The sequence below is a fragment of the Platichthys flesus genome, chromosome 19 (assembly GCF_949316205.1).
Source record: "Platichthys flesus chromosome 19, fPlaFle2.1, whole genome shotgun sequence".
Taxonomy (NCBI): Eukaryota; Metazoa; Chordata; class Actinopteri; order Pleuronectiformes; family Pleuronectidae; genus Platichthys; species Platichthys flesus.
The window spans coordinates 14,830,294-14,851,403 of NC_084963.1; the positions used below are offsets into that span (position 1 = coordinate 14,830,294).

General features: G+C 41.6%; 1 protein-coding gene across 2 annotated transcripts in view; it reads right to left on the reverse strand.

Moving 5' to 3' along the window:
* Nucleotides 1–7,754: 7,754 nt before the first annotated feature.
* Nucleotides 7,755–21,110, reverse strand: part of col5a1 (procollagen, type V, alpha 1) — a 72,877-nt gene continuing 59,521 nt past the window's right edge. The window contains exons 49-66 of one of the 2 annotated variants that reach the window (XM_062412594.1): nucleotides 19,844–19,897; nucleotides 19,648–19,755; nucleotides 19,492–19,545; nucleotides 19,338–19,391; nucleotides 19,188–19,241; nucleotides 19,012–19,065; nucleotides 18,788–18,895; nucleotides 18,520–18,573; nucleotides 18,369–18,422; nucleotides 18,041–18,148; nucleotides 17,742–17,795; nucleotides 17,612–17,647; nucleotides 17,449–17,502; nucleotides 17,043–17,310; nucleotides 16,464–16,576; nucleotides 13,909–13,977; nucleotides 10,549–10,782; nucleotides 7,755–10,081 (exon numbers count right to left, since the gene is read on the reverse strand). In XM_062412594.1, coding sequence (XP_062268578.1) covers nucleotides 9,935–10,081; nucleotides 10,549–10,782; nucleotides 13,909–13,977; nucleotides 16,464–16,576; nucleotides 17,043–17,310; nucleotides 17,449–17,502; nucleotides 17,612–17,647; nucleotides 17,742–17,795; nucleotides 18,041–18,148; nucleotides 18,369–18,422; nucleotides 18,520–18,573; nucleotides 18,788–18,895; nucleotides 19,012–19,065; nucleotides 19,188–19,241; nucleotides 19,338–19,391; nucleotides 19,492–19,545; nucleotides 19,648–19,755; nucleotides 19,844–19,897 — 1,677 coding nt within the window. In that variant the 3' untranslated portion in view covers nucleotides 7,755–9,934. Of the gene's footprint in view, nucleotides 10,082–10,548; nucleotides 10,783–13,908; nucleotides 13,978–14,035; nucleotides 14,105–16,463; nucleotides 16,577–17,042; nucleotides 17,311–17,448; nucleotides 17,503–17,611; nucleotides 17,648–17,741; nucleotides 17,796–18,040; nucleotides 18,149–18,368; nucleotides 18,423–18,519; nucleotides 18,574–18,787; nucleotides 18,896–19,011; nucleotides 19,066–19,187; nucleotides 19,242–19,337; nucleotides 19,392–19,491; nucleotides 19,546–19,647; nucleotides 19,756–19,843; nucleotides 19,898–21,110 lie in introns of both variants that reach the window. The other variant, XM_062412593.1, reaches the window with a different exon arrangement.

Here is a 21,110-nt window from a genome sequence, read left to right on the forward strand (position 1 = left end):
CAATCTGCCAAATGAGGCTCAATCTACTTTCAGAATGGACCAATCAGAGCAGAGCTGCACCACACGATCAGATACTACCATATTGGGGAAAAAGCATGCCCCGGTAGAAAATATAGCTATAGAAAAACACATTAAAATACATTGTAATATTATAGTAAATGTATGTTTCTGTGTATTTCAGAGTGTAGAGGTAACCAAGTAGAACTCACAAATGAACAGAAGAACCTGGTCTGGGAGGGAGAGAAAAAGACTAAAGCACATCACTAGTTCCACATTAAAATGTATGGTAAAAACACAAAAACTTTTATTGACAATAAACACAAAATCTGTGATTTTACTCCTATGACCTGAAGGTACTCATATTCAGATTGTCAACCTTTTTTGTAAGTGATAACATTTGGAACAAATAAAATTAAGAGATCTTATCCTTCCTTTTTATTTGGATTTGAATATTAATCTCTCCACAAGTAATTATCTCATGCCTTCATTTCCTGATAACAATATAAATTCTCCCACATTGCTAGTCTGTGCTTTATTTGATTAAGCACCATGTATTCTACTCCCCTACACATTTTTTCTCTATGACAGCTTAAATGATCATTTCATTTTGGTGATAAATGTGAGGTTTGCCTTTTTGATGTATTAGATTAAATGTGTTTTTGAATTCTATATTCTTTATTGTATTTTTCCACTTTTTATCATTTCTATAGTGGCATGCTTTTTAAACTAAGTAGTGTCTGAGAGTGCTTTCACAGCCTGGCTCTGATTGGTGGAGTGGACTGACTCTCCATCATGCAGATCCCAATCACCTGGGTGATGAATTCACTTGTCCACATAGAGCTTGTTCCTCTCTGTGACTCCTGTTTGACAGCGTCTGCACAGCATCTCTGTTCGACTCAGAACTTGACATGTTGAATTGAATTTGCTGCAAAGTTTATCGGTGCAGTTTGTCAGACGTTTTTGCCGCGAGTGCAGACAATGTCCTCGCATCATTCGGTTCACCTAACTAATGGCTGACAGAAGAAGGTGGTTGAACTCCTCTTTGTTCATTGTCTACCTACTAATTCTCTGTCTGTCAGTGTCTAATTAACACTTACCATGTCTCTGGTCCTGAGAAAGTTTAGTATCCAGTTTGTTGTGATTTGGACATGTGACATGGTCAAAAACATGACATCAGCTCAGTAAATCATTAAAAATGACATATAAACCAAACACATGAAGAGTAATAAAGATAATTCAGTTTAATTTTATGAAAAACCCTGACTACAAAACCTTCATTGCATTTAAAAATTCAAGAGAACTTTACTATGCATCACAGACCGTTTATAAAAGCCCTGCACTCAACCTCCAGCACATAAACAATAAAAAGTGTGAGCATAGTGTTGAACTGTTTAAGGTGGACCCACTATTGACAAGGAATAGTTCTGAAAAAGCTGCGGAACATTAACACAGAACAAGAGATCCAATCCAAACAGGCAGGTTTAGAACAAGCGACGCACTAGTGTTAATCACATTTTCAGATTTAGATGGAAGGTTTCTCTTTTTGATCTTAAGATGGTGCGAGGGACGACGGTTTCCAATGTTGTATATGTTAGCTTGTTGTAATGGAAAATGTATGAAAAGCATGTTTTGTAAAAAAAAATTGATTAACTCTTAAATGAAAACATTGATATGAGGCCCAAATGAGGCTTAATACGACATAGAAACCTAACATTCATATTTGAGAGATGCAGCCACATGTAATGCTTGGGTGGTCGCCTCTTAGCGCATTAGAAACCCAATATCTTCAATTATAGCCACTCCTCAATCTCAAAGGTTATTAGAGAGGAAAAGCCTTGTGTTAATATTTCTGTATGACAGTCCCTGTGTTGTAGCACTATCTCGTTCTCTCTCCTATTTGATTTATATGCAAGTAGGTCAGTGGTGGCAGAGCCAGGCTATGAATGGGCTCCACAGGCTCAGAGCAATTACACATTAACATGGAAGACGCTCTGTCCCAGACTTTTTATTTTAAGCTTGACCCTTCAGTTCTTCCCTCACCAGCCCAGACCACACAGCAACAGCAGGAGTCTGTACCATTTCATAATTAGACTGTGGTGTGTTCGAGTAAGGAAGGTGGGAATCCTCTTGAAAATGAATTGTTGATCAGATCAATCAACCTACACGGATAATCTGAGAGTGGATCTCATCCTCAACTCACACTAAAGGTCAATCCGGAGTTACATCCTAAATTAGCACTAAATATTCTTCCTGCAAGTTTTGAACACTACAAGCAATCACAGCAATATGGCATATGTACCTTCTGGCTTCTTGGGCCTTGAACAAAATGGATGTGAGCCTAAAGTGGCCCACTCACAAAATATTAAATGTGTCCCAAATATTCCAAAGCAAATGTTGGCCTTTTTTGGTAAACATGCGTCACAGTAACAAACATGTCAATGAATCCATAGAAGACAGGTTCCAGCTTCCTCCTCAACTTTAGCTGCCTTGGTTTTTGTTCTGATATGAAAGCCTGGTATAGAATCACATTATACATTTATTTTTTTATCCCAAACATATGCACAGACATGCACAATTCACTCATGCAATTGAGGGAAATTTGTCCTCTGCTTTTAACCCATCTGGTGCAGGACACACAGAGCAGTGGGCAGCCATGTACGGCGCCCGGGGAGCAGATGTTGGGCGAGTAAGGTGCCTTGCGCAGGGGCACTAGACAGGGTAGGGAGAATCCTCTTAGATTTTTGGACAGAGCCATGTGTTGTCCATCCAGGTTAGTCTTTTGTTGTTACTTCGTGGAGTCGAACCAGAGACCTTTTCTGTCCAGAGTCCAAGTTTCTGGCACTAGTCCACCGCCTACTTTCACTTTTTCAATTTCAGTGAAGTAAAAACAGAAACCGGAGCCATCTGTGCTATGGATTTCAAGTCTCATGGCACAGGATTTGAGTACATATGTCAGATTCTTTCCCATCTTTGGGAAATGTATTTGCATGACTGTAACATAAAAGGCATGAAAGTGCAATTTTCTGAAGGGTGTGTGGGTTAGTTCCCAACTTCTTTGCTAATGACCCCTTAAAAAAAAAGAAGCGGTGTCTCGTAAGGGCCACTTGTTGGAAAATCTGATTACTTATTAGTTTGAAGTTCCCCCATATGTTTTCCTCTGTTTATCAGCTGCTGTAAATCAAAAGGAAAAATGTTTAACATGAGATGAGTCAAACATAAGTTCAATATGTAGCAGCAGGCAGTAGCTGACTACCTTCACTTTCAAATTCACAAGTACTTTGGCATCAATGTTGAACCTTTCCTTTCTTTATATATTGATTGATAATGAAAGCCAGCTCTGGGAGCGGGTATTGAGGGTATTACAATTCTAGCTGATGAGAGAGGAGATATATAGTGGCAGTAGCCCAATAATCGTTTTGTAAATACAGATCTTCTAATGACCAACCCTTTTTTCAGTCAGGGCTGGCCAGCCAACCTTGTTATAAAGAGAACAGTGGTGTGTGCCATAGCGGTCTCCAGTGATAAAACGCAGAGCAGAATGGTATACAGCATCCAGGGATTTCAGTGTGCTTTGGGATGTATTCCCATTAATAACATCACCATAATCTAAAACTGATATAAAAACCGACTCAATAATGCGTTTTCTGCAAGGAAAGTGAAACGGCACCTATTTCTGTAGAGAAAGCTACATTTCGTTCTTAGCTTTTTTTACAAGTTGATTCACATGTGGTTTAAAATCAAGCTTCTCATCAACCCAAATGCCTAGGTATTTATAGCTGGTGACCCTTTCCAGAGCGGTACCATTTCTAGAGTAGAGTTTTTAACTGTTAAAATCAGTGCTTCTAGCTTTAGTAAAAATAATAAATTTGGTTTTGGCACTATTCAGGACTAGCTTCAGGTCACTTAACTGCCTCTTTAGCATGTGGAAAGAGAGCTGCAGACTATTTATAGCAGAGTCAATGTTGGAGGCACTACAATACAGAACTATGTCATAAAGATGAACCTGGTAAAGTGTGGAGGCAATTTCATTGATATATATTATAAAAAGTAAAGGTCCAAGGACAGAGCCTTAGGGTACCCCCTTGTCAATATAAAAAAAAAGTGATGTTAATTTGCCCACCTTTACACATTGGGAGCGACCAGTGAGATAACTGATAAACCACTGCAGGCTCATATGATCAAAGCCGATAAGTGATAATTTGTGTAAAAGCAGATGGTGGTCAACCGTGTCAAAGGTCTTTTGAGAGGTCCACAAATAGTGCGGCACAATGTTGCTTATAAAACGTGATTGAGATGGTTTCAAAAAAGAGGATAGTGATAAAAATGATTCTAGCTGGGTGTTAAAGGATTCAATAATTTGAGACATGATCATTTTGAAATTTGGCCTGTAGTTGTTCATAGTATTAGTGCTACAACCCTTGTGCAGTGGGAGAACATGGGCTGTTTTCCAGGTTGAAGGTATAACACCAGTTGTTATGGAGAGATTGAAGATGTGAGTAATATGTTCAAAAATTACTGTATCTGAGGTTTTCAGTAAGAACGGGTTAAGCTTGTCATCACTGGTCGATTTCTTTGGATCAATTTTGATCAGGGCATTGCAGACCTGAACTGAAACTAATGTTGTCAGCTCTCTGAAAGTGGAACTGACATCTGCTTGAATATCAGTAGTATCTACAGTATTATCAAAAAGGTGCCTGCAGTATCTGCTATGTCACTGTAAAAAAGGTTGTGTAAGAAGGCCTGCTCATCAAAGAGCTAAAAATTCCCTTTCATTACTACCCCAGTACCACATTTCTGCAACCTCATGTCACGGATGCATATTATGGGACAATGATCACTAATCCCCAGGTCTAAATCACCATTTGCAACATATTTTTCCGGGTTACTGCAAAAAATTTGATCAATTAAATTTGATTTAGAAAAGTCTTTCAGATTAGGACGAGTGGGCACAGAAATTAGCTGGGTAAAATGCAGGTCAGAGGACAGCTCCTTAAGAGCTTCGGAGGCATCAGTTGACCAATCTAAATTAAATCACCCAAAACAAATAGTTCTGAGGCAGAAAGAGGAATAAGAAGTTCTGCCATGTTGTTTAAGGCCATAGTCGGGGCACTAGGGGGTCCGTAAACTCCAATGACAATAATGGAATTTTTGGTACATTTTTAGGGAAATGAATTCAAAGCATTTTGGGATGGATACAGCATTTAAAATAGCAGCAGCATAAGTGCTTTTAGAGGGGACATTATGCCTATTTTGCCACAGTTGATATCCTTCCTTGGGGTCTTAATGAAATGTCTGTAACAAATTTAAAACAGAACCTTTTGACCCTGTCTAAAACAGCCCTCCTCAGATTGACCTGTTTTGAGTGCCCCGCCCCCTCTCAACCCCCCTCTCTCCTTCACAAGATACAAGCGCCCAGATTTTTTGCTATCCATTACCTCTGTAGAAATATGGCTACTGGAGACGAAGATACAATCTTGCAACCATTTCGTTTGGAACCAGTTCCCCAGCGAAGCCCCGCAGTGGGAGCTTGAGCTAGCGCAGCAGCAGCATCCTTACAGACTGTTGAGTCAAGGTTTAGAGGTGTCCCGGGGGTCCCTTGTTTATGCGGCCACTTAAATGTCTGACGGGTAACAGCAGCGAGCTAACGCTGGTTCTAGCTCGGCGGCCCGGCCCAGTTAGCTCGCGAGCTAACACTAGCCGGGGAGCAGGGCTCCCCTAGCCGGGGGGAGCCACTAGAGCTTGCGCAAGCTCGCGAGCTAACCGGGCCGGTGGAGCCCGGCTAGCGTTAGCTCGCTCGTCCAAGGCCATGTAGCGAGACTCCCTACATGGGCATGGTGTGACTGACGTTGATTTCTGTCGTAATCCCATTTGACGCACTTTAGCGTATCGTTTCGGATTTAGAGGAACCACAACAAATCGCGGGAGTTGTTTTTTTCAAGAGTTTTTGGGACGGTAGACATGCCAGATACCCAAATTAACGTGTAGAAGCACTACAAAAGTGGAATATTCATAATATGTCCCTTTTAACATAGAACGCTACACCGCCACCCCTGCTGGCCCTATCAGATCTGTAAATATTATATCCCTAAATATACACTGTTTGGTCGTCTATATATATATATTTTTTTTATCTACAGAAACGAAGGGTTTGGAATCCACTAAAGAGTTTCTCAATAAGTAATAACACCTTGTAGATATGTGGGTTGAGGAAACAAACATTTTATGTTAAATTCAAACATTTTAACACTACAGATTTACAATCTCATTCCAAAACTCTCAATAAATCATTTTGAGAGGCAATAAATACATTTTAACCCCAACAGGCTACAATTGTGTCAAATTACTCTCACTTATGGAGTATTTTTACTGTTTGGTATCTTTTACTTAAAGGAACTGAACTGATTTTCGGTTCTCCTTCAGCTACTCGGTCTTACCTGGCTCTCTTCAGAGTGTCTACAGCACTTTTCCTCCATTACAAACTAGTGCTGTGTAATTGTGCGTGTCCCACAGTGCCCTCGTTATTCATCCTAAATCTGACTGCATCCCGACTCCTCTTCTCAAATGTTTCACAAGCTCACTACACTTACCTGCTGTTGTAATCCTTTGATTAGCTCTTTCACTCTGGCTTCTACTTTACTCACCCAGGATGCTGCCTCTGTTAGGGTCTGTGCATTCTGGCTTTGCATTCAACTAAACCCATTCTGTGAACATTGCATTAAATATTGATCATCATATCATGGAAAATAGCTTTTTTTCTCCCTCGAATTGCTGCACTAGGCTTAAAGTTTACCGTGCAACATGTACCACTAATAAGACACTTGACATTCTGCAAGCCGTCTTCTCCGCCGTTGATTTGATCAAATCTTTAAATTTGCAGATTATTGAAATGAGTGCAAGAGTGGGATTAAAGTGATCTCCGGTTTATTTCTTTATAATCATCGCTGAGGAAAGCTTGCATGCAATACAGTGAATAATACATAAATGTGATGCAGGCAGTGTTGAAATATGAGCAAAGAGTGAGAGGAGGTACTGACATTAACTGGCCATTAAAAAAAGTCTCTTGTCAGGAGGATTCTCTGTTGGACGTATCAGGAGCGATATCTGACCATGATGCACTCTGGGAACTTCCTTCTTGGGGCGAGTCTTTGGAGCTAGGACTGTTTGACATTACTGACACAATGTATAGCAGTTAATGGTGTATTCTTACCTGTCATGCAGCTAAACACGCATCCAATTGTTCATTAAGAATTTAAACACCATTGACAACACAAAAACACACTGCCATGCACACAAACAATCCAGATGCTGCAAACAGGAAAACATCCGTCCGTTTATATTGACGTATTCTGAAAGGAGCTATTACCAGCAAATGTGTAGAATTCATCACCTTTAGTCAGTAGCTTTTGTTTTTCTGGTGTGCATGTAAAGAGGGGGGCTCTTACACTTACACTATGGTATCATTTAACATTTATTTTTTTATTTTAAATAGTACAATAAATATACTACAAACGAACATTGGCTTTGGTAGAGTTACAAGTTCATAATTTCCCCTCCACTTCACAATCGTGGACATGACCTTTATTTTGAATATTTTTTTATCTTTCATTCATGAAAAAAACGGACGTATCCTGATGAATAAAAACCTGGACTACAGATCATGTCCCCCTACAGAATCATAACAAGAGAAAAAACTTTACAATTTCATGCATACAGATAGGTTTTAATGCTTCAAAAGACATACAAGAGTGGATGGCCACAGTAAACTTGAATTTATTGACATAAAAACCAATATATCTTCTATCCTCTTATCCTTACACAGGTTTCGACAAGACTGTGAAAAACAAACGCGACAAAGACGGACAAAAACGGACAATCTACAAAACAAAAACAATGGAAGCATTTCTGCTGGTTCTGGAAATTTACAAGAAATTGTTTGTCTTCTACGTTGAGAGCAGTGTTTTAAAATTTGGGCGTACTGCATGACGATGAAAAGATAAAGCCAGGGATCTACAAGCATATTGAGTTGTCTTGACAGAAAATGGTTCAAGTCACATATTTGAAGATTTAAAAACAAAGAGGAAACAAATCTATGTATTAAGGGCCGTAAAAAAATTCTGTGGTAGATACTTAGTGGTCATAAGCAAAGAGAGTGCATAGTTTGAACAAAGAGCATAATTACAATTAGGGCAAAAATAAAAGACCAACAAGACATTTTCTGACGCTGCAGGAGCAAACTGCTTAATCTGGCTGATTTCATTACCTGCCTCTACTGTGGATAAATCAAGAAAAACAATCCCATACAAAACAAAGAAAATAAGGAAAAATTCAAGCCTGTTTAAGCTAAATATGAGATAACCTTTGGAAGGGTTGAGTTTCATACCCCATACAAGACATTGGACCATAACCCCTTTTGCACGCCCATTGCAACATTTCCCACTCGTCAACTCCATCCGTTTGATGAGGCACAGATGACCCGACAGCAGCGAGAGGCAAACACGCAGCAACAAAGCCAACAGCACCATCTTGGTTTCCTTTTTTCTCACCCCAACATTTGGTTCAAGACATATTTTCCATGTGCGCGGTCCGCCAAAGCAACATAACGCCGCCATGCTGCACTGATCTGCGAGCAGGGGAAATAGCATGCAAACACCACTGCTGGACACTAAACATAAAAAAATGGATGCAGCTCAGATCCACCTGTGTCCACTGTGGTGGTTACGAGTCAAGGGGCTGCTGGTGACAGAGTATCATTGCCACAAATTTCCTTCCATTCAAACAAACACAAACTCGAAAAATACATAGCACCACAGACGAGAGGAAAAATAGCACCAGGGTTCTTTGATTGTTGTTTCCATTCAAATGTGACATCATCTCCCATTGCATAGTCAGATGAGTATTTCAGGAAAAGGAAAATAGAAGCCGTTTATTAAATTAATGATATTTGCCACCAAGGTAGGTGGTTTGTTCCGAGGGCACAGAAGGAGGAATGTATTATTTATTTTCATTAGTTCTGCAAATCAACTGTCACATAATATCACAGAGCTTGTTTTCGTCTTCTTTTTATTTCCATTGTGTTCTTAAATTACAACAAGATGTGCTCCACAACAAGACAGGACTTCCCAATTAGTTTTTATCCTAGTTTTTTTCAATTTACAAGTCTAATTTCCTCGCTTTCAATATCTCTGCAATTGTAGGTGTTACCCCTGTATCTATTATCTCTTACTCCTCCTACCTCTACAATTAATAACGTCACATGCACGTTTTGAAGCCAGATGCAATAAACATTACCAGGAAAAAATATACAGAATGTACTTACAAACATAACAATTATTTATATATATATTTATATATATATATATATATATCTATATAGAGGATCCATTCCAAAAGAATGGAGGGGACAATTATGCACAAGCAAGAGCTCCTAGTAGTGAAAGAGCAAAAAACAATCCCAACAAAGAGTGGAAGAAGCCAGGGAGATGAAGGAAGAAGAGATCAGAACCAAAGATGAGGGGGAAAAAAAGCCAAATCAGATGGAGTCCATGGCAAAAAAACTGCACTCGTCTGGAATGCTGCAGCTCTCAGGGTCACCTCCGTTGTTTGGGACCAGGAAGTCTAAATCAAGTGATGGGCTAGGTGTGTGTCTGCGTGAGCATGTGGCGTAGGAGGCAGGATCTGACATCCAGATTCAAAACTTGCATGTGATGGAGAAGGCCCACTGAGGTTGTTTCGTTTTTCCTCTATTCCTAAAAGAATTTCACTGCATCCTCAACTTGATTTCATTTTTACTCTTGTTGCTTTATGGAAAAAAAAGTTGACATTTTTTTTCTTATTTTTTTTTTACAAATAGAATTGTCCTTTTTCTTTTTCAAATGTTTTTTTCCGAGAAAACAAAATATGCTTTTCTTTTTCTCCATTTGCTCAGTAAACAGTCTTAGCCGATGAAACAGACGGGGCCCACTTCAAATCCGAACTTCTGCGTGGAGCCGCCAAAGTCGTTGAACATGAGGTCCACAAACGGCACCTGCTCCACCTTGGGCGTGTTGATCTCGAGTACGGTCTTTTCGTATCCCTTTTTCAACTGCGAAGAGACACATGGAAGAAGAGCGTTGGTTCATTGAAGCTAAACATCACATTATTTTGTAGAAGACAGAGCAGCTACAAGTACAACAAACCTCAGCTTCTGACAGTGTTCATCAAATAGCTCATTCACACCTAAATTAACCAGTGTATGCATGTTCTTAAAATAAGGGCAAACCCGCTAAAGAGGAGATTGACAAAGAGGAGTTTGCCTTTCTTCAGTCATGTTCAACGCTACAAACGCAAACACAACTGAGGCGCCCTCTCACCTAGTTGTCTTACCAAATTAGCGCGTTCACCTTAGAGTCATGTTTCCAGACACCGGAGCAGATACAAACTTGGGTCTAATGCAGTGTTATTGGACCCCTGAGTGAATTCCAATTGAATCCATTATCTTTGCAGACAGTAGCCAGATGTTACTATAGCCAACCACCCAGAGACACGCCCACAAGCATATCCTTGACTTACCGCACAGCCATCGACCACGGCGCGGATGTAGGGGTTGTTATCGTACGACATCTCTTCATCGTTGGAGCCGAGGAAACGAACAGCCTTGTCGTAGTTGTCTTGATCCTGGTCGTGCCAGGCCACCGACTGGTAGCAGTTGTACGTAATGTTCTGTCTGGCTGCTGCGCTCAGCAACCGCAGGAAGGTCATCTGGACCGGGCCGATGAGGTTGCCCTCGGCGTCCACGTAGGAGAGCTGCGATTTAAAATAAAGGGATGTAGACTGAAAACCAAGGGCAGGCAGCGGTGTAAAGAATGAGTGAGTAAACAGAGAGAAAGGATTGTCCTGAAGATACAATAGATTGAGTGAACACACTGTCAAGTCTATACTGTGCAGTGCTGCTGTCTCCCCGGAGTCGTTTTGAATTAATTTATGGCTTGTAATCTCTGTTCCTGTTTCACTGCTGCATTGGGATTTCTCTGTTTCTTATTTACAATGGTGTGGAAATCCGGGTGTCATCTGAGGATACACACAACTTATTAACACTACCCTGCTCTGTTGCAGCACAGGCAAACAGAACTTAACAGTGTATGTTAACACTGTTAACCTGATTATTAAAGAATAACATTTGTGATATTATATCCATGAAAAGACCAGAACCTTCAATGCTAGAGTTTGTCTGCCCGTCTGATTTAACTATCCTATTAATTTCAGCCCATTCATTCCTAATTCAACGCATTGTAAATATTTAAAGCCAGGTCACAAATATAAAGTTACCTCTGCCAAGGACGTTATCTTTTCAACACCGTCTGTTTGTCTCTCAGTTGGTCTGTTTTTGAGCAAGACTAGACAAAATGTGCGAGATCGATTTTTACGAAACTTGGTTGAAGGATACATTAAGGATCAGAGGAGAACCCATTATATTTTGGTGCAGTCTAGGGTATTGATCTGATTTTTTTACTTCCTTTAGCATGCGATAGAGTTGGCATATTTCAACTTTTAGTTTTCCCAGAGAACACTTTATGAATCTTGATGAAAAAATATCAGGTACATTTAGTGGACTGATATTTATGAGTGTGCGAACTTTGGTGCAGCTTGATTGAATTTAACGGATCTGTTGGGACTTGGCAGAGGTGAGGCTCAGTATTTACCTAAAACAAACTGTACAGTATAGTTTGCTGGAGACTTTACTAAAAAGTTCCATTCAATGTGTTTGTTTTTTTTGTTGCTTCTTCAGCGCAGGTTTAATATAAATTAATTGCACCATTGAACATTTTCATCGCCAGACTGGTTTAGGCAAGCTGCTCTCAAAATTAACTACAAAGCCCCCATTCATCATCATGAAGGAAGATGTCAGCCTGTGGAACAGCGGCTCACTGAAGTATTTTAACAGTTTAAGCACATGGATTCCACAGGATACAGATATTATGTATTCATACTGTTGAATTGTGTTGTTCATTTCATGTTGTTTTTGTATATTAATGGAGATTTGTGGACAATATAAGACTCTCCAGGGAAAGATGAGCACTGACCTATTATATCAAGCGATGACATTAGATGGAGTGAAGTGTATTTCCAGGGAAAATGCCTGTAAACTGCACTGATGTGGAAGGATTTGTGGGAAAAAAACCTGCCCAAATAAAGACCTATTATGTGATAGTTTAAATGTGTGCGAAAAGTGTGGTAAAACCATGAAAATGTAATTATCTGAATAGGAAATGCATTGCAGTAATACATTAATTACATGGTAATTAATTTATAATTAACCTAGGACTTTTCATTTTTCATTTTCATTTTGTTATATCCATTTAAATGATTTCATGCTCTTTGTAATCCTGACTGATGAAGACAAAAGATTCGGAAACAGGTCACAGTCAGATTTAATGTCCGTTAAGTGACTATCAGCATATACCAACCATCAGGAATCCATTAGATCCACTCGGTCGCTTTGTCTCTCAGACAAGCGGGACTTACTGATAGTAGAGCGCATGCAGCGTCCATGCCATGCAGCCAGAGCGGCAGACCTGTGAGTGTTCTTTCTCGACTTGTACTTGTGCACACACACTCACCTTAGCACACATGCATATGGAAACACGGAGTACCAACACTCAAACTTGATATTTATGGAGAAAACTCATCGTTTTCTCCCTTTACTTGTGACTATTTGAAATCAAATATTGTTTAAATTGGCCTAATTACTCACCTGATATAAACAGTTTATTCCGTTTTCTATGTTTGAGTGTTGTCACTGTGGCTCAGGTTAAAAGAAAAGTGTTCTGTAGTGTCCCCATGCGTTTCCTGATTCACCCCCACCAGTCGTCATCCCCCACAGTTTGTGAAGGTAGCCCGACATCACCAGAGAAAACATTACCTACCATCACAGCCGCAAGTCAACAGTGACTGAGTACCCAGAAGCCCCTGGGGTGGTGACTGAGTGCCTGACTCAGAGCTACTCTGCCAGATCTGAGTAGTGTTTAAAGGGAGATGGTGGGAATGTGAGAGCAGCTGAATGGCTGCTTAAGCTTCTGCCCCCTTATGGAGGATGGATGACTGAGGCTGGACCCTGTTGATCTACAGCTTAAACATGTTTCATGTGTAGGAAAGAAATATAAATTGATGTATTCCTATTAAGAACAAAACACCTATGGATACTTCTATTTCCTGAATCTTGAGTATTGAGGCACACAGTCACCCTTGGGAGATGTTCTCTTAATGCAGCAGAGGTGTGGCAGAGTGGAGTATCCAGCCAGGAATCTCTTCAGGAAGTAGTTCTGTTTATTAACCCATTAAGACCAGATGCAACATATGCTTGTACATACCTTGAGTCCAGGTGCGACGTTTCAATGCTTCTTCTATTTAGCACTGGATGAGATGTGTGCTTCTAATCCGCAATGTAATGACTAATGACTAATGAGTAATTGTAATTTGCTAAAACGCATTATGGGAAATGCCGATTGTTTGTAGGCCTGTTGGCCTGCTAAAAAATGTGTAGCGTTTAGGATGAGTGATGAGTGAGTCATAGATTAAAAAAATGATGTTCCTGCTAAATAATGAGCCAAGTCTCAGTTATTTGGCGCCTGAAGCCTTAATGGGTTAACCTCCATTACTCGTCAAACATGTTGCCTCAGCATATTCAAATCCTGCCTGCATTGTCCACAAACCTCTTCTCCATTTTCCTCGTGAGAGCATCAGCTTTGTTGATGAACCGAGCGTGAGAGCAGCTTGTGCCGAATCATGCACCACAAACACATAACAACCCACAAGCAAGGTGCCAGTGCATATACATACTTCTTAGAGCAGAACCAGAAACATGCAGGACCTCGGCCACGCAGAGCCCGGGCCTTAACCAGGACTCTGGGACCGCAGGCGAGGGGAACTTACCAGGGAACCTCTTTTGTAGTGACTATACCATGTGCCTGGCGAGTCTTTGGGCCATTTTGCCATTTTGCTCTGCAAAATATAAGAGGTGTTCAGGAAAGAGGAAGGGAAAGTCAGGAGTCTGGCTTACCAGTTTACCACGTTTGAATTCACTGAACCAGGAGCCGGGATTCTCCTTTACCCAGGATGTGAGCCTAGCCTGGGGTATGGGATCAAATGAGAGGTGGAGCAGGGGGAAGGAAAAAACAGCAGCGTTAAAGAAAAGAAACGTCTGACAAACACATCCACACATTTCATTCTCTCCTTCTCCCCTCTTCCTCCTCTGGTTTGTCCTCTGAGGAATCCTGCAGACCTGAAACGGTATTCGTGAGATCAACCACAACAGACCAGGACAGAAGATTTTAAGAAGCCATTATGCCATTTGGTACAGTATGAACTGAAGCTGGCAGCAAATTGCTGCTGAAAAATTCATGAATACACAGTGATTCATTAAGAAATGATCACCTGCAACCAGCTCTTATGTCTCGGCATCTCTCCCCGCTGTGTGGTGTTTGTGCTGTGCAGCCATGGCGTAACTTTGTTATGCCATTAAAAGCTGTGAGTCTGCCAACAGGCCACAGCTCTAATGATCTCAGGCATGACAATGATGAATATCCCATAATTAGATAGCAGGGTTTGATATGAGTCTTGTCAATAGCTTAATGCATTAATGAATGTATGATGGGAATGTGTGCACTCATCGTTGGGAGTCTGCATCCATTAGACCCATGCTGCCTTGAAGGTGACCTTACATTGTTTTCACCGGAGTGGAGGGAGCGCAGGAGGGAATGTATCCTTGCAGTGACTTTCTCTTTCTGTAAAACCCATGAAAGCACCCCAGGTTTTCTTGCTGCACCCCCACTGCCACATTTTCGTTTAAAAACGCATCAACACCGCTATGGATAAGTCCAGTGTCTACACCACTCCACAGTTTTAGAGAATTAGGTTGAAAACTTCAGCGCAGCATTTTGGTCTGAATGGAAGAAGAGGAACTGAGATGTTTGCAAACAATGATGTACCTGAGTATTTTCAGTCACGATGTAGCCTTCCCTGATTCATCGCGCTCTCATCACATGACCCGCACCCCTCAACATGGATAATCAATTGCAAGTGTTGCTGACCGTGGTTATCTCAGCTAACAGCTGTTGTACAGACACAACTGCGAACGTGCACAGGAGACGAGCTATAATTGGAGCAATCTGAGACAATTGCCTTGTCCAGCTTTACACGCATGCCTTCACGTTTACACCGACACATGCATGCCCAGTGTATGCAAGCGGTCGCGTGATTTGCCTTTTCGGGCATGGACCGGGATTAAAACGGATACGGAAATGCGCTTTTCAAACAGATCGTGTGCTCTTATAATTACTGTGCCAATCTAAACGTGTGTGAGTGTGTTCAGCCTCAGTGCAAAGACAAGGCAGCAAAGGCTTTTCTTTTTATGATGAGAGCAGCCCATCACCAGCACGCTATAAAAAGTCTTGCTTCATTATTCTGAGCTTAAGCAAACTCTTGCTCCTCTGAGGCTTGGTGAGTGGGATCATTAAAATGGCTGTAGCGCTGTGCTATAAGCCAACTCCCCCCTCCCCTCTTGACTTGTCAAAGACAGTGTTCTAAGTGTTTCACCACTGCTCCTCTACACGCTCCATGCATAATGAAGCAAAAATCTCCTCCGATGTGCCTGTCAGCTGCCAAATGCTTTCTCAGGTGATGACATTCTATCTAAAAATGGCACCAAAGTATGGATGTATTCATATGATCGTGTGAGTGTGTTTTGAAGATTTTGTCTCCCTGCAGTTAGCGACTGTCAGAACCAAACTGAGATTTACTATTTTAGTAAAATAAGCCACTGTTGTGGTGGCTCATCTCCTGCGGTTTCCTTCATGACAACACAAGGTAATCTCATGGAGGCTAATTATACGAGTACATGTGGAGGTACAACAGAGTTCCAAATATCACTGTCTGGAGATGCACCGGTAATTTATTCTTGCATGCAAGTTATTTATTGTTGTGTTCAAGTTAGTCGCAGGTATGGAAAAATACATTCAGCAATATTCAATATAATATACCTTACAATGTACACATTGTAAGGTATTTTTATGTTTGTATGGTACCTTGCCATTGTGGGCTTCATGTAAGAACAGTTTGTATAAACGTATTACTAATTATTTAAGGGGAACTTGTTAAATTCAGAATTTCCGAGTGATCAAAAAGCTGACTTAGGAGTCACGTGAAATGAGTCTGTTATTTAGCTCTTTTGCTATCCTCGTGCACGCTCACTCAAATATTTACAGTTGGAATTCACATTTATACGAACTCACAATGCGATCAAATACATTTTAAGGAATTTGGGATAAGAATACAAACATGTTTTTGAAAGACGCTCAATGTAGGATGATTTGGTGAAATTTAAAATGAATTGAATTAGAATTAAGTTAATTTATTGTCATCAAATCCCAAACAGGATGCTGAAAGTGTTCACTGTGTGTGTGTGTGTGTTTTTGCGCAGACAGACGTACCCCTTCAGACTTCTTGTCAGGGAAGATGCAGCTCTCTCCACCTGCTGTGAAGTTGCAGTAAACCTTGAAGGAGTCCCGAGCACACCCTTGGTTTGGATCAATCCAGTACTCTCCTGAAGAGGAGAGAGGGGGAGAAAACAGAGCATGCAGTTGAAGAGCTGCATGTATCCTGTTATCCTCCAGGTCAAGATCATGTCTGACACTGTCATGCATGACTTTATATACACAATTGTGTGTTGCATCATTTTTGGAAAATAAGAAAAGGGAAAGTTATCAAAATACCCCTTAAAAATAGTCTAAATCCATCCAAAAGTGAGTCCTGCTGCTGAGGTTGAAATTCAAATACTTGTATTATTTAGTCCATATGTACACTTCAAGTGTTGAGTAGCTATGATGGATTAGCAGCTGAAATGTCCATACTGCAGAATGATTCCAGGGCTTTATCTGATTATCTTCATTATAGATAAATCTGGCAATTATTCTCTCCAATGTTCGGTCTGTTAAAGGTCAGAAAAAAAATATTCTAAATCCTGTGGGGATCGGACAACAGCCCTCATTTAGATGGAATGTGATACGAACCATCTGGGAAATCAGAGTGGCAGAGCTGCAGATCCTTGCAGGTGCGAGCGGGGTTGGCCTGTGTGCCAAGTGGGTGCTTCATCTGCTCGATCTCCAGTTTCAGGGAGTTGAGCGAGCCAAAGATCTCCTCCATGCCGTCGTCGTAGTCCTTGTAGTTGGCGTCCACAGCGGCGTCATCCATCATCTGGCTGGCGTCGATGTTCCTGCGCACTCGGCCCTTCATGGGAGCGTGCATGGGGAGCGGGTGGATGACATCGCCAGGAGGACCCTGATGAGGAGAGATGAAATTAAAAAATACACATGAGGTATGGATTATCATTAGGGTTAATGAGATAATGACTTGCATTTACGATAACACAGAAGATGATGATGATAATAATGACCAGCGGACGATGCATTGACTTACAGGAGGGCCAGGATGTCCAGGTGTACCAGTCTCTCCTTTTGGTCCAGTTTGACCCTGAAGAGGACGAAGACATACTGTATCTTTAACGTTGAATAGTTTTAGAGACTCATGAAATGCTCTTCATCGTTCCTGATGGATTTAATCTTTAATTAAAAACACTTACCGATGAACCTTTAGCTCCTTTGGGACCAGGAGGACCCTAAAGATACAAAGTTCAAAGAGTAATCAATGTCAGCTCCGACATCACATGCTACTGAGTTGGACACAATCATATATAATGGATTTGGTCTTACAGGTAATCCAGGAGGACCCAGGGGACCGAGGGGACCTGAGGGACCAGCAATACCCTAAAGTAGAAACGAGGGTGAGACAACAAAGAAAATCCTGTTTGTTTCTGATGCAACAGTAATTATTAGCATGAGGGATAATCACACCGGATACCACATTTTGCCTTTTGCTAGATTAAAGACTACAAACATGAAGACTTCCATTGGGCAGATTGTTGGCACCAATAGCGCTAAGCTTCTGCGGCACATGCAGTTTTTATAAAGATGTTAGACTTTGTTTTCCATGTTTAGTTTTGTTTTCTTACGTTGTCTCCTTTGGGACCATGGGTTCCTGGAGGACCAGGAAGACCCCTGTCACCCTTCTCTCCCTGTTCACCTGGGGGTCCGATAAGACCAATGAGACCCGGATGTCCCTGTGGGCAGAGAGAAAAGTCACAAACGTTAGACCTATCCTATATCTATCTGGCACACCCTCTAATCATTAGGGTAATGATCTGATGGCTGGAGGCAAACAACAGATCTAATCAATCTCTAGGTAAATAGGTTCATTAGTCATAGCTGAAGTATTTACTGTAGCTATATGCTGCACATGAAAGCATTCGGAGCTGTGGAGCAGGTGCTGGAGGGGCTCACCTTTTCTCCTTTGACACCTGAGTCTCCTTTCAAACCTGGCAAACCAGGAGGGCCCTGTGAGAGGGGGAACAGATTAATACAGATTCTAATCAGGTATATTTAAGTATATGAAAATACTTGAGTCAGAAGGCCAGGGGTGACTTCTACTCACCATAGGACCAGGAGGTCCATCTGGGCCTGAAGGACCAGGAAGACCTTGCTCTCCCTGCACAGAAAAACAACACATTTTCATTTTAGCTCCACCTTACATAAAAAACATTTAAAATATATATCACATATCCTATATTTTGCTGTTTATCATAACTTCCTAACTATCAAAACTTTATGTAGCCTTGTTTTACAGGCATTTACATTTAACATTATACAACTTCAGTATGACTGTGAAAAATTGGTGTGAAGGCACAAAATATTTTACTCACCACTGGGCCGGGGATACCCCTGAGACCTTCAGAACCAGGCTTGCCAGGTGATCCTTGAGGACCAACGGGGCCCGTTTTACCTTGGGAACCTTCCATACCAGACTCTCCCTTTCACACAGAAACACAGACACAAATAAACATTTATTTCTTCCTCATTTCTTGTTGTGTTTTTTGACACTGTTGGTATGAAGTGTGTCTTTTGCATTATTTGTTGGATGTGTTACCTTGGTTCCTTTCTCTCCTTGTCTTCCCTCAGGTCCTGTTGCTCCATGGGGGCCCTGTTTTAAAAACACACATAGATGACAAAGATTAAAATAGAAGAATATATAAACAGAACATTTTGACACAGAACACAACACTTTTGCAGCTATAGGAGGAGAGCGCAATGATTGGTACTCACTCTTTTTCCTGGTGGTCCAGAGGGACCAGACTCTCCAGTGGGTCCAGGTGATCCCTATTTTAAAATGTCAGAGGGTGAAGATTAAATCAAAATGATACCACTTGCAATTGAACACTAAATATCCATAGTGCCGTAAAAAGGGACACTCACAGGCTGACCAGCCTCTCCATCATCTCCTTTGTCACCAGATGGACCATCTAACCCCTGTATAGGAAATACACAGATCCTCAGTCAAGCTGCATTATATCAAAAACAACCTGTAAAGAACAGAGTTTGCACACTTCACAAGTTATGCCAAACTTACAGCAGGACCAGTCTCTCCAGGAGGGCCGGGGTCTCCAGGGAAACCACTTGGACCCTGAAAACCAATAAAATGTGCATTAATTTCTTTTCTCTGAGACTTAGAGACACTTGCCATATAAAATCAAGTTTCATGAGATGATAAGAGAATAAAACATACTGGGCTGCCTTTAGGACCATCGTCTCCGGGGGGGCCCTTGGGGCCAGGAGGTCCACCTGCACCAGCCGGACCACCCTCTCCCTTTTCTCCCCGTTCTCCTCTTGAACCCTGGGATAAAAAGCAGTTAGCAGCAAATCCAATTCAGAAAACTTTTGTTAAGTTGAAAAATTGGAGAAAAGTAAATGAGCTAACTCACTGGTGGGCCAACTTCTCCCTGAAGACCTGGTTCTCCTGTTTCACCTGAATCTCCCTGGTAAGAGAGAGGGCGAGAGAGGGAGGGGATATTAGAGGGTAAGACAGAGATGTACGTTATCAGATCGGTGATTTGTTGATGCGATGCGGTTCTAAAAATCCCATCATTTATAGCTTCTTGCACTGTCCAGGTGCCCTTGTCACCCAAATGGGCAGGGAAAGAGATGACACAAGAGATTTCAATCCATCAAGTGCAGGTACATTGGACAGCTGGAGTAAAGAGGGTGCTGACCTCACTGTTCTCCCCGGGCCCTGCACATATATCTTGTCCACTAACTCCTGCCTTATTGGATAGTTGCCCTGTTGACTCACCTATATGCCCGTTGCTATCGTTGCTCACTGTCACATGAGTCTACCCTCCCGCCCTCTGGGCTCGAGTGCAGATGCAACACCTGTTTCAGGTTTTAAAATGATGCATTTAGAAGGGATGGCACGAGTTGATACTGCAACTTTGCAATGAGGAGCTGCACAGTGTTTTTTTTTGATAAGCATATCCAGATTCTCTGTAGCGTGAACAACAGGTCTGTGTTTGGCTCCTAAATTAGCGTCGGGCTGTTTTACAGAATCTCGCCTGCTGCTGCTGTCAAGAAATCCACTGTAAGCAGCTGTCTGTGGGTCTGTTTAAAAACGTGACTGATCCTTCTGTTTTAGTAGCGCACGCTGACTTTATGCAAATGTTGCATCTAATAAGCTTTGTTCAGGCCTTGGCTAAGTCCTTACGAACAACAAGCTGCTCATGTCCACCACAGGGGCACTGCTAGAATCTGCTGACAACCGGGAGATCCGCTAGCATGAGAGACAGCAGCTCATCACCGTTATATGAGGGTGTGCGGTTTTGATAAAAAGCCCAAGCTTGGTCGCCTGCCAGGTCCCTTGGCCAGCTAATAAAATGCCAGATCAGCTGAGGCACAATTAGCCGGGAGAGCGCTGTGTTTGTTTGCAGGGGAGACGGACAAGCTATCCTCTGGGATATTGGGAGCAAAAGGTGATTCTATAGACTCGAAGCAGGAGTAAAAAAAACAAATCCCACCGTCACTCTGGACAGAAAGTGAGCTGAAGGTGCACAGCGTTACAGTCTGGCAGCGGCCAAAGCAGGCCATTTCATAATGAATGAGCAGCAACAAATAAGAGCGGGAGTAGATTTCTATAAGCGCTGCCGTTAATATTGGATTTATCATCTTGGTCTTTCAAGTCTTTCTGAGTATTTATTC